Here is a 12,521-nt window from a genome sequence, read left to right as displayed (position 1 = left end):
ATAGCGCCCTTCCCAGCAACCCCACCCCTTCCTGGCTCCTTCCTCCCTCAAGGCCCCAAGTCCCAGGGGGCTTCAGGCCCCTTCAGGAGCTGTCCTCCCCGCCCCCCGGGGGGGCTTGTCTCAAACTGTCCCCTTCCTCAGTCTCCCAGTCTCAACGCTCAGCTGCCCCCCCAGCCCCACCATCCATGCTGGAGACACGGACGCCCTTCCTGTCTCCCCCCGGCCCGCCTCCAGCCGGTCCCCAAACTCTCCCCCTCGCCCCCCGAGACCCTCCCAGTGCCCCCCCTCAGCCCACTGCCCGCACTCCCAAGTGCCCACTTCTGGCCACAGCCTACGTCCAGCCAAGCCAGCTCTGACCCTCAGCGCCACCTCAGAGCCCTGCGTGTGCCAGGCTCGCCTGGAGGCCTCGCATGCGGCTCCCGGTGCCCGAGAGGGACTGGGCGCGGCAGTCACTGCCCCGGTGCTCCCTCCTGCTGGTGGGCTTTGCCAGTTCTCACTCTCTGCCAGGAGGGCAGCTGTGCCAGCCCCTTTCCCTCCTCTCCAAGGAGGCAGCCACCAAAAGCCCCCTCAGTCCCATCCTGCAGAGCAGGCAGAAGACCCCCAGGGTTACAGGGTGGACGCTCCCTGGAAAAGTCAGCTGGGTGCGGCACTCAGGACCCCCAGGCAGTGCCTGAATGGGGTTCCCGAAGCCTCCGAATCCCACCTGCCTGGGGGCGGGGGTGGGGGGTGGCTAGGAGACGGGGCCATAGCTGGGCGAGTATTTTCGAGTATTTTATTGGAGGTTCACAGATACAAGAGCTCCGAGCAGGGTCACAGCTTGGAGGAGGTGGGGTCGTGGGGGGAGTGAGCCCCCAGATGCTGGCAGGCCCCCGCCCCACCCTGGGAGGCCCCATATGGGCCCTTCTTGCAGGGTGTCAGGTCTGAGGGGCCTCGGGAGCCCGGGTGGGGGCACAGGCAGGGAGAGGGGGCAGCCACTCAAAGCCGGGGTGCAGCAGCACAGGCAGAAACCCAGGGGCCCCCAGAAACGGGCAGGGGGCCAAGAGGCAGAGAGGCCGGGGCAGCACGAAGCTCGCTGCCCCCTTGACAGACGAAGCTTCTGATGGCCCCACTGCCTGGCTCACAGCTTTGGGGTCAGGGGGTGCCCAGGGCGGACGCCCGGCTCTGCCCTGGCCATGTCTCAGGGCCGCGTGTCCCGCCGGCGTGCCCACTGGGGCCTCAGTAGTCGGTGAGCGGGTACCGCAGGAAGATGAAGACCAGGATGATGCAGGAGGCGGCCAGCGCGGAGCTCGTGATGTTGAACAGCCGTGCCGTCTTGGCGTCCTCCACTGCCCCGTTCAGGTCGTTGAGGAGCTTCTTGTCCCGGACCTGAAGCCAGGAGCAGTAAGACCAGCAGTCAGGGCTGAGAGTGGACACACGGGCCAGGCGGGAGGGCCTGAGGCAGAGGGCCCAGGAGAGGGTAGCCCTGAGCCTGGGTCAGTTCCCGATTCCTGACCACCACACGGGGCTACTGCCCAAGGATGTCCTTTCTGGGTGGAAACGTGCGCTGGACTTTGGGGGCGGGGCGGGGGAGGCTTAGGGGCATCAGATCTGAAACTTACTCTCAGTTTATGAGACAAATAACCTGTATTTAACAGGTGGCATCAGTGGTAAAGAATCCGCCTGCCAATGCAGGAGACATCAAGAGACGTGGCTTAAGCCCTGGGTCAGAAAGACGCCCTGGAGGAAGTGACGCCCTGGAGGAGGTGAGGCATCTGCTCTAGCATCCTTGCCTGCAGAACCCCACGAACAGAGGAGGGCTGAACCCCTGGAGGGCTACGGTCCTTGGGGTCACAAGGAGTCGGACGTGACTGGGTGAGTGAGCACACACGCAGAAGAGACACTGGATGTGGTGAACTATTAACTGCTGGGGGTCTGGGTGAAGGGCATGCAGGGGTTCTTGTATCTCCTTTCTGGCAACTTTTAGGTAAATCTAAAACACTTAGGGGACTTCCCTGGTGGCCCAGCGGCTAGGACTCTACACTCCCAATGCAGAGGCCCGGGCTGGATCCCTGGTCAGGGAGCGAGATCCCACATCCTGCTGCATTCACACGCTGCAATGAAGACCCAGCACAGCCAAATAAACACATAAATAAAATAAATATTAAAGACATAGAACTATTTATAATAACACGGGTTGTTGATGCTGTTTTACGTACTTGAAAGTTGCTAAGAGGGTAAAAATTCAGTGTTCTTACTACCAAAAAAATTAAAAACAGGTAATTATGAGAAGTGATCGAGTGCTAACTAACCCTGCTGTAGAAACCACTTCACGCGATGCACACGTGTCAGATCATCACGTACACCTTAAGCGTGTTCAGTGTCACAGGTCGACTCTACGCCACCAGCTCTGGGAAAATAGACGGAAGATGAAGCTGGCCTCAGAGAGTCTGTGACTGGGTGAGGGGGCGTCACAAGTGTGTGCTGACTTGACTGGTTCCGCCTCACTTACAGTTAAATGGGGCTCCCTGAGGACACACGCTGTGGACAAGGGGCAGCCCCCGGGGCCTCCGAGACGGGATATTAAACTGAACGGGGGCCTCCCTGGTGGGCCAGGGGTTGAGAATCTGCCTTCCAATGCAGGGGACATGGTTAGATCTCTGGTCACGAAACTAAGACCACATGCCATGGGGCAACTCAGCCCATGCACCGCAAGCGAAGTCCCCACGCTGGAGCTAGAAAGCCCGCCTGATGCAGCAAAGACCCAGCACAGCCACACTCACGCCCAAGTGAGAGGAGCGGCCTGGAGTCCAATAAGTCCCAGGGAGCCATAGACAGCGGTGGGCCTATTCCCAAGATCCTCTGGCTGGGAAGGAGTGTCCCTGGGGAGGCGCCCCTGGCCTCATCCAAGCCAGGTCTTAGGAGTCCCCTTCCCTCCCACCTTCTCCTTCCACAGAGCCCAGAGAGGTGCAGGTCTGAGCATACTGCAAGCAGAGCCTGGGAGGAGGAAGAAAGGGAGCAAGGAGAGAGACAGGAGAGGCAGGAAGAGAAAGTCTTTGCATCAGCAGATTGGTGGATGGGTGGGTGGATGGGTGGGTGGATGGATGGATGGATGGATGGATGGGTGGATGGATGGGTGCGTGGATAGATGGATGGGTGGGTGGGTGGGTGGATGGATAGATGGATGGATGGATGGGTGGATACATGGATGGATGGGTGGATGGGTGGGTGGGTGGATGGGTGAATGGATGGGTGGATGGGTGGATGGATGGAACGATGGGTGGGTGGATGGGGGGATGGATGGATGGGTGGATGGATGGATGGGTGGATGGGTGAATGGATGGATGGATGGGTGGGTGGGGGAGGGATGGGTGGATGGGGGGATGGGTGGATAGATGGATGTGTGGGTGGGTGGATGGATAGGTGAATAGATGGAAGGATGGTTGGGTGGATAGATGGATGGGTGGGTATATGGACAAAAGGCAGGGCCTGGGTTAGGCAGATAGATGGCACTGATGTCTGGCTGCCTGGAGGGTGGAGGAGGGATGGCAAGCTAACACAGGGAGACATAGATGCGCAGGAGGGTGGGAGTGTGTAGGGGTGGATGGACTTCCTGTGGACACTCAGGAAAGAACCCAGGGAGCAGGGATGTTTGGGTAAAGCCCAGGAGAGCGTGGAGAGATGGTCATACGCTCACCTGCAGGGAAAACAGGTGTCTAAAGACAAAGCTCCCAGGTGTAGATGTGCTGAGTTCTACCAGAGGAATAACCAGAGGCCAGTGTGAGGAGGGCAGAACCCAGAGGAGAGGGGAGGGGGCTTAAAATCAGAGAGGAGACTGTCAAGGAGCAATTTGTGTGGGGCTTCATAGGCACTTTTTAGCAGAAAACAGGCAGGCTCTGGAGTTTTTTACTCTGATAATTCTGGATGCTGTGTGTAGAACATACTGCAGGGGCAGAGGCTGGAGAAAAGCAGAAAAGAGGCTCCCTTAACAGCCCGGGTGAGTGGGCAGGGTGGGTCGTGTCAGGTCAGTAGACATGAAGGTGGTAAGAACTGACCGTTTTCTGGGTCTATTTTGAAGACACAGCTGACAGTATTTACTGGGATCAGATGTGCAGTGTGATAAAAAAAGAAAGGAATTTGAGATGATTGCAAGGCTTTTTGATCTACTGAAATAAGGGGGTTGTAGGGCACTCCAGGAGGAGGACGCTTGTGAGCGATTCAGTAGTTTGACTTTTGACGTGAAGCTAGAAATGTCTTCTAGACATACAGCTAGGTATTTTGAGCAGGTAGGTTTTGTAGAGCCTAGTTTAGGGGTAAGGTCTAGGGCAGAGATACAAATTGGAGGAGCATCAACATAAAGATGCTACTTAAAGCTCTGAGACTGGACGAGAGCACCAAGGGACTGAGCGCCGACGACGGGAAGAGGAGGACCAAGGACCACGCCTGGGAGCACCCCGTTAGGAGATCCGGGAAGCAAGAGGCAGTGAGGAGGGGAGGCTGAGATGAGCGGGCGAGAAAAGCAGAAGAAACAGGGCTTCCCTGGTGGTCCAGAGGTTAAGAATCTGCCTTCCAACGCAGGGAACATGGGTTCGATCCCTGGTTGGGGAATTAAGATCCCACGTGCCGAGGGGCAGCTAAGCCTGTGCTGCAACTAGAGAAGCCCGTGTGCTGCAATGAAGACCCAGAGTAGCCGCCCCCTCAAAAAAAAAAAAAAAAAACAGAGCAGAAGAAAGGCAAAGAGGAAGGAAGGATGGCGGTGGGTGCAATGGGCTGAAGGAGGAGGAATAAACATGGAGGAGCGGAGTGGATAAACGGATGCGTAGCACAGGGCAGAGAGGTCGCTGGACGATGGTGGCTGGATAAGGGAAAGAGAAGGAAGGCCCTTTGGCGAGTGAACAGACTGATGGATGGGTAACTGGGTAAGTCAACGCTCTCTGATGAGCGTGTATGTTACTGGGGTGACAGAGTGTGTGTGATGGGAAGGGAGGGAAGATGGATGGACGGGTAGACAGACGAACTGACGCCAGCTCCAGAGCGGACTACCTGGATGGACATGGTAAGCAATTGGGAGAAAGGAGTAGAGGAAAGACAGGGAAGGCGAATACACAAACGGATGAATGAGCAACTTAATTTAGAGGTGATTGAACAGGAAGCGTGAATAAATGAAAGGAAGAGACAGAAATGTACTGATGGCCGGCAGATGACTGGCTGGGGTGGTGGGGGGTGGATACAAGGTCACGAAGAGGAAAAAGTCGAGAGAGAAGAAGGATCGACAAATCCAAGTTTTAACGGATGAACGATTAGCTGTACTGATAGAAGGGGTGGCTAGATAGCGAGAAAGGGTGGAGAAGAGCAGAAAAGAAGGCTGTACAGTTGGATGAGTGAATGAGTAAAGGGAGAGATGGATAGAAGGTGCAGTAAGCTAGAGAGGAAGACATGAGTGAATGAACAGGCAGGAGGTGATGACCAGCTGCGGCCTCCCTGGTCCAGTGGTTTCGACTCTGTGCTGCCAGTGCCGGGGCTCAGGTTCAATCCCTGGTCTGGGAAGTAGGATCCCGCGTGCCACAGAGCACGGCCAAAACATGCTTTAAAAAAAGAAATAAATAAAAGCAAAAGCAAACAAATGGTACCTGATTAAACTTAAAAGCTTTTTGCACAGCGAAGGGAAAGCAAAAGCAGGTGAAAAGACAACCCTCAGAATGGGAGAAAATAATAACAAATGAAACAACTGACAAAGGATTAATCTCCAAAATATGCAAGCAGCTCATGCAACTCCAGGCCAGAAAAACAAACCACCTCATCAAAAAGTGGGAAAAGGCCTACACAGACATTTCTCCAAAGAAGACACACAGATGGCTGACAAACGCATGAAGAGATGCTCAACATCGCTCATTATTAGAGAAACGCAAATCAAAACCACCGTGAGATACCACCTCACACAGCTCAGAATGGCCCTCGTCAAAAAGTCTACAAACCATAAATGCTGGAGAGGGTGTGGAGAAAAGGGAATGCTCCTGCACTGTTGGTGGGAGTGTAAACTGATAGAGACACTGTGGAAGACGGTACGGAGATTCCTTAAAAACTAGGAATAACACCATCATATGACGGTGTCACTGACTCGATGGACGTGAGTCTAAGTGAACTCCGGGAGTTGGTGATGGACAGGGAGGCCTGGCGTGCTGGGGTGCTGCGATTCATGGGGTCGCAAAGAGTCAGACACGACTGAGTGACTGAACTGAACTGATGATCCAGCAATCCCACTCCTAGGCATATACCCTGAGGAAACCAAAGTTGAAAAAGACCCATGTATCCCATTGTTCATTGCAGCACTCTTTACAATAGCTAGAACATGAAGCAACCTAGATGTCCATCGACAGATGAATGGATAAAGAAGTTGTGTTACATATACACTACGGAATATTACTCGGCCATAAGAAGGAATGCATTCGAGTCAGTTCTAATGAGGTGGATGAACCTAGGGCCTACTATACAGAGTGAAGTAAGTCAGAAAGAGAAAGATAAATATTGTATTCCAATGCATATATATGGAATCTAGAAAAATGGTACTGAAGAATTTATTTGCAGGACATCAACGGAGAAACAGACAGAGAATAGGCTGATGGACATGGGGAGAGGGGAGGAGAGGGCGAGGTGTATGGAGAGAGTAACACGGAAACTTACACTGCCATATGTAAGCTAGATAGCCATTGGGAATTTGCTGTCCGGCTCAGGAAACTCAAACAAGGGCTCTGTATCAACCTAGAGGGATGTGATGGGAGGGAGACGGGAGGGAGGTTCAAGAGGGAGGGGATGTATGTGTACCTATGGCTGATTCATGGTGAGGGTTGACAGAAAACAACAGAAGTCTGTAAATCAATTATCCTTCAATAAAAAATAAATTAATTAAAAAAAAGAAAAATGGCGATGACTATAGAAAGAAGAGTGTAACGAGTCAAAGGTCCAGGAAACGAACCTGATGGCGACCCCGAGGAATTTCCCTGGTGCCTGTGCCCCTGTTTCCTCATCTGCAGTTAGCCGCACCAGTCTCATAGGGTTTTGCTGCTGCTGCTAAGTCGCTTCAGTCGTGTCCAACTCTGTGCGACCCCTGAGATGGCAGCCCACCAGGTTCCCCCATCTCTGGGATTCTCCAAGCAAGAACACTGGAGTGGGTTGCCATTTCCTTCTCCAAGGCATGGAAGTGAAAAGTGAAAGTGAAGTCACTTAGTCGTGTCCGACTCTTAGTGACCCCATGGACTGCAGCCTACCAGGCCCCTCTGTCCATGGGATTTTCCAGGCAAGAGTACTGGAGTGGGGTGCCATTGCCTTCTCCAATAGGGTTTTGCTACCTTTAAATAAAATATTACATTTAATTAAATAATGAGACATGCTTAGAACAGTGCCTAGAATATAAAAGTTCAATAAATAACTGGGCTGTTTGGTGGTTATTGGTATTTGCTGGCTTTTTGTTACTACTATTATTGCTATTAATGAGTAAGGGGGGAAACAGATGAACCCAGGGAAGAAAAAAGATTAGATGGCGAGCTGGGTGGATGGAAAGAGTAAGACTGATAGATGAGGTTGGTGGATAAACAGCGGGAGGAAAGGAAGAAAGAAAAGACAGAAGGAACATGAATTTAGTAAGTAAGTGAATGAGTGAATCTACGGATGGTTGGCAGCGTGGAAGAGAAACTCTGGAAGGAAGGAAGATGAATATATGAATTTATAGAGAGAAAATGGACGGGCAAAGAGTTGAAAGGGTGGAAACATGAGTGCATGCGTTGGTGGGTGGACAAGGTGAGCAAGGGTCTTTTCCTTGCAAACCTGTCCCTTCTACGGCCTCCTTCCTCATGTGCGAATGGCACCTCCGTTCTCTCAACAGATCAGATGAATGTCCTTTGAGCTCCTGGGCGGCTCAGAGGTAAGGAATCTGCTTGCAATGCAGGAGATGCAGGTTCCATCCCTGGGTGGGGAAGATCCCCTGGAGAAGGAAATGGCACCCCACTCCAGTATTCTTGCCTGGGAAACCCCATGGACAGGGGAGCCTCGTGGGCTACAGTCCGTGGGGTCGCAGAGAGTTGGACATGACTGAGCAACTCAACAACAGCAGTCTTAGGCTCTTCTCTCTTTTCCCTCACCTCATGCCCAACCCACCAGGATAGTCTACTGACTTTTCCTTTAAAATACGGGATCTGCTTCCACTCTCTGCTCCCACCTTCTGAACCAAGACTTGACTGAGGCAATAGCCTTTGATCTGGTCCCCAGCTCCGCAACTCCTTAAGCCCTTATGGGCTATCTCCCCCAGTAACAAGGGCAATCTTTTAAAATACAAGCCACATAATATTGACTCTTTGTTTAAAATTCATCCAAGATTTCACTCAAAACAAAATCCTACTGGGGCAGACACAATGCACGTGGTCTGGCCCAGTACACCCCATCTCTGGACCAGCTCCACGGCTCACCCCCACGCCAGCTACGCTGGGCCCTGAACCTGGCTTTGCCTCGGGGCTTTTGTAATATCCAGTCCATTTTCCTGGAATATGCTTTCCCAGATGCATTTATGGCTACTGCATGAATTCATTCAGGTTTAGACTAAAATATAATCTCATCAAAGAGGCCTTCCTTGCCCACTGTATATAAAATAGCACCTCGTATATCCTTGACGATGCTTCATTTATTGTTCACAGCTGACATTACCACCTGACTCACGTAAGTGTAAGTTTTACTATTGTCTGACTGCTGGCCAGGATGTAAGCTCTTCTAGACAGGGATCACGTGTTGCTTGTCACTTACTAGGAACGAGACAATTATTTATTACTCGTGGGACCAATGGGTGGAGAGTGACAGGGTGCTGAAGTGTCTGAATGAACTGATGACCGGGTGACTGACTAGAAGAGGTTAATGAATGGCTATGGCGGCTACACGCGAGTCAGGGAGGGACAGGGTGGAAGAAGACGTCAGGCGCGAGAGTTGGAGCGCGGGCAGATGAATCAATACACAGATTCAGGGAAGCCGGTAGATGAAGGTGTCGAGCAAAGACGGGGCAGGAGGAAAGAGATGACACGCATCCATGAAGGTGTGTGGGCCACAGACAGAGCCCTGATGGACGCGCCAGGTGGGTGGCGGGTGGGGGAGGGGCTGAAGAAAGCGCTACACAGCGTGGACGGAGGAGTGAATGGGAGGCTGGAGGAGGGCGTGGGGGGAGCAAATGGGTGGGAGAAAAGAGAATAGGAGGAAGCGAAGGTGAGAGCGGGCCGTGCGGGGCCTGGAGCACCAGCAGGAGGGGCTGGACTCCTCCCGACCGAGAAGGGGGGCTGGCGGTCGTCGTGAGCCCTGTCTGGGCCACCCACCCCCACAGCGCAGGCCGCGGCCCCAGGCTCCCGTCTGTGGCCACGCCTGCCCAGACGGACCTGGCTGCGCCCGAGGGGGGCTGTGGGGACACGGCAGGCCATCCTGCCCCTGGCACTCCCGGGAATGCCGTTTTGTTCGGCCGTGCTCTGCGAGTGGAGGAGGGGATGGGTTCAGTGACGCAGGTCAGCGCTCAGAGGGATCCAGGGAGTCCAGGAGTCCAGCCAAGGCCTCCTGACCCCAAGGCCGTGAGGTGCCCTTGCAAGTGCCCGCGACTGGCTGCAAACAATGTCCGGAGCAGCAGGCCAGGAGACGTGCAGCCGGACAGACAGATGGCCGAACTCCCGGGTGCGGGAGCCCGGGCCAGCAGGTCCGCCTGTCCCTCTGCCGGGGACAGAGGCAGCTTGCCTTGCTGGCTGCCCATGCCGCTCCCCAGTAAGTCCCACGCCTCTCTGCTCCGAGAGCCCACAGGGAGGATGTGGGGGAGCGCCCGGCTGGAGGCACAGTGGGGCTCCTTCTGCCTCTTAGAAGCACCATCTCCCACCCCCCACCCCAGCGCGGAGCCTTGCACTCAGTTCAGAAACCTGTGACCTACCTACAACCCACGGCAGATGGGCCTGCCCGGGGCCCGCCGGCACCCACAGGAGCCTCACAGCCACGCCCAGGTCCACGGGCTGCTGGCGGGACTGGCAGGAGGGCCCTGGAGGCAGAGCTGAGGCTGGGGGGCTTCCCCCGGCCTCCCTGGGACCCCCTTCCTTTTGCTGCCTCTAAAGCACACATGCACACTCATGCACACACAGTTGTACACACGCGCATAGACACACTCATACACTCACACATCCACACATACAATTACATGCACATGCTCGCTGATACCTATATGCACACACACACACAGTACACACAGTTACACACACATGCACACTCACACCCTCACACAGATACACGTGCATTCTCACACCTGCACATCTCAAGCACACACATACATGCTCACACCTATATGCACGCATACACTCTTGCACACACACTCATGCCCTCGTGCACACTCACACGTGCCCACACGCATGCACACTCACTGGACACAGTTCCTGTCCGATGGAGCCCAGGGCTGGGTACACTAGCCTGGAGATGAAAGCGTGAGCAGCGGGGGGATGGAGGCCCTGAGGATGAGTCAGGAGGCGGGAAGGCCAGGTGGCCAGGCCGTGTGACGCTGGGACAGGGACGGGTGGGGGGTGCTCCATGCTCAGAGCAGCAAGCAGAGCTGTCCCAGCCTCCGTCCCCCCGGGTGCCAGCCCCTCCTCTGCCTCTAGCCTGCCCTCCCCCGTGTTCCCGCTCCTCACCCCTGCCTCAGGCAGCTGCAATCAGTGAAATGCGCCCGGACGCTCAAATCTGGGCCCAGGAAAAGGGATGACCTGGCGAGATGAGAGCCCAGCCCTTGGGGAAGCGGGAGGAGACAGGGAGGCCCGGGTCTCCCTCTGCCCCTCCGCGGGTTGGGCTCCAGCAGCCCCAGGCTCTTGGGTCCTGACGCACCCGCAGGGATCTCCGGACCCCAAGTGTGAGTCAACCACAGCTCCCTTCCCCCATTTCGGTCCATTTTTCTCCGCTGCACCCTCGAGGGTGGGGAGCAGGGGATGGGGGTATCCTGTCTGCTCCGCTCCGGCAGCTCCCATCACAGCAGTGAGGGAAGGCCTTCTGAGAGCCGTGCACACCGAGGGTGCGGGGTCAGGCTGCATGGGACACACTCAGGCCTCCCTGCCCCAGCCTCCCCGCCCCATCCCCCCAGGATGGGTCACTGGAAAGCATGTGAGAGGGGCAGAGCAGTGGTGGGGGCAGTGCCCCGTCTGTCTGTCACAGCCCCCCTGAGTGCCTGCCTGGCGTCAGGCTCCCTGTGCGGGGCTGGGACAAGGTCTCCAGCAGTGACGTCAGCCCTCCTCCTATCGACAGGGGAAGGATTCCAAGCTCTCTTCACCTCCACGCTGGCTCCATCCTAATGCCCAGGGGCAGCTGCGCCCAGGCCTAATTCCCAGGTCTCTACACAGGGGACAGGACACTGAGGTCCCAACCCCAGAGGCCAAATTGGCCGTGCAGAGACCCTGGCCCCGAGGACACTGAGCCTGCCAGGACGCCCTGGAAGGTTCCCCAGCTCAGGATGCGATGGGCAGGCCTTCTGCTGTCCTGAGCTAGCTGGCCGACCTCTGCGTCTCCCTAGGTCCCCCAGCCTCTCCGCTATACCTGCTGCACCCACGGGCTTCTTTGTGAGGGAGGAGGGGTCAGCACCACTGCTCAGCTTTCCAGACCCCCCAGCCCCTCCTCCATCCTCCTGGCTCACCTTGAGGGAGTAGGCCAGGGCGATGAAGCCCAGGCAGCAGAAGTTGAGGTAGACGAAGTTGAAGATGGACCAGAGGTAGTAGTCATTCACCTCCGTGGTGTCTGGGTAGACCTCGATGACGGTCGTGGGGTTCGTCATGGTCTTCTTCTCCGCCAGGTGCTTGCAGGCCGGGGGGGCACCGGCAGCCCGCACGCTGTCTGTCTTGCTGCTCTTGGACTCCATGGGGAACAGGGTGGGCGCCATGGGGGGTGAGGCCGAGGGCTCCGGGGCCGGGGCCGCCGGAGCCTGCAGAGCTGGGGGCTTGGACACGCAGGCGAAGCAGCCCTTGGGCGAACCTGCCGGGGGCCTCGGGATCCAGAAGGCCCCGTCCAGGGGGACTCGGGCTTCCTGGGTGCCGTCCGTGGTGCTGGCCGGGGCTCCCAGCAGGGCTGGGCACTGGGCGGGGCCCTGGGCCTGCAGGGAGGGGGAGACGAAGAATAAGCCGGGTCCTGATCACCCTATGGGCCCACCTTGGCCCCTACAGCCTCCCCCTTGCAGTCTCATAAACAGCTCCAGGGACACGGAAATCCCGCAGGGGCAGCCAGTTGCCGGCCACCACCTGCCTCCCCCACCGTCCCCCGCCCCATGCCAAAGCCCTCCGAGCAGCCTTGGCAGGGACAGCAGGGGCTTCCCAACACTTCACCCGCTGACACACAACAGCAACACTCCCACACTCCCCAGCACCCGACCGACAGGCTCTCTCAGTAAACAACGCAAGCAGCACCCCAGACACGGCGCCCACACAGGACACGGCGCCCACACAGGGCACGCACGCCCACAATGACACGGCCTCTGCCAGGCTTGGCAGGCGGAGCGGAGCTCTGCCCGGCAC

General features: G+C 56.3%; 1 protein-coding gene across 1 annotated transcript; it reads right to left on the bottom strand.

Moving 5' to 3' along the window:
* Window positions 1-758: 758 nt before the first annotated feature.
* IFITM10 (interferon induced transmembrane protein 10) lies at window positions 759-12,276 on the bottom strand. The gene is made up of 3 exons (XM_061407661.1): window positions 12,249-12,276; window positions 11,651-12,138; window positions 759-1,365 (listed from the first exon to the last, which is right to left on the bottom strand). Exons 1-3 carry the CDS (start codon window positions 12,274-12,276, stop codon window positions 1,216-1,218), a joined length of 666 nt encoding a protein of 221 aa, XP_061263645.1. The 3' UTR covers window positions 759-1,215.
* Window positions 12,277-12,521: the final 245 nt, after the last annotated feature.

The sequence above is a fragment of the Bos javanicus genome, chromosome 29 (assembly GCF_032452875.1).
Source record: "Bos javanicus breed banteng chromosome 29, ARS-OSU_banteng_1.0, whole genome shotgun sequence".
Taxonomy (NCBI): Eukaryota; Metazoa; Chordata; class Mammalia; order Artiodactyla; family Bovidae; genus Bos; species Bos javanicus.
The sequence above is the reverse complement of the archived record's forward strand: the minus strand, read 5'-3'. Positions and strand labels throughout refer to the sequence as shown.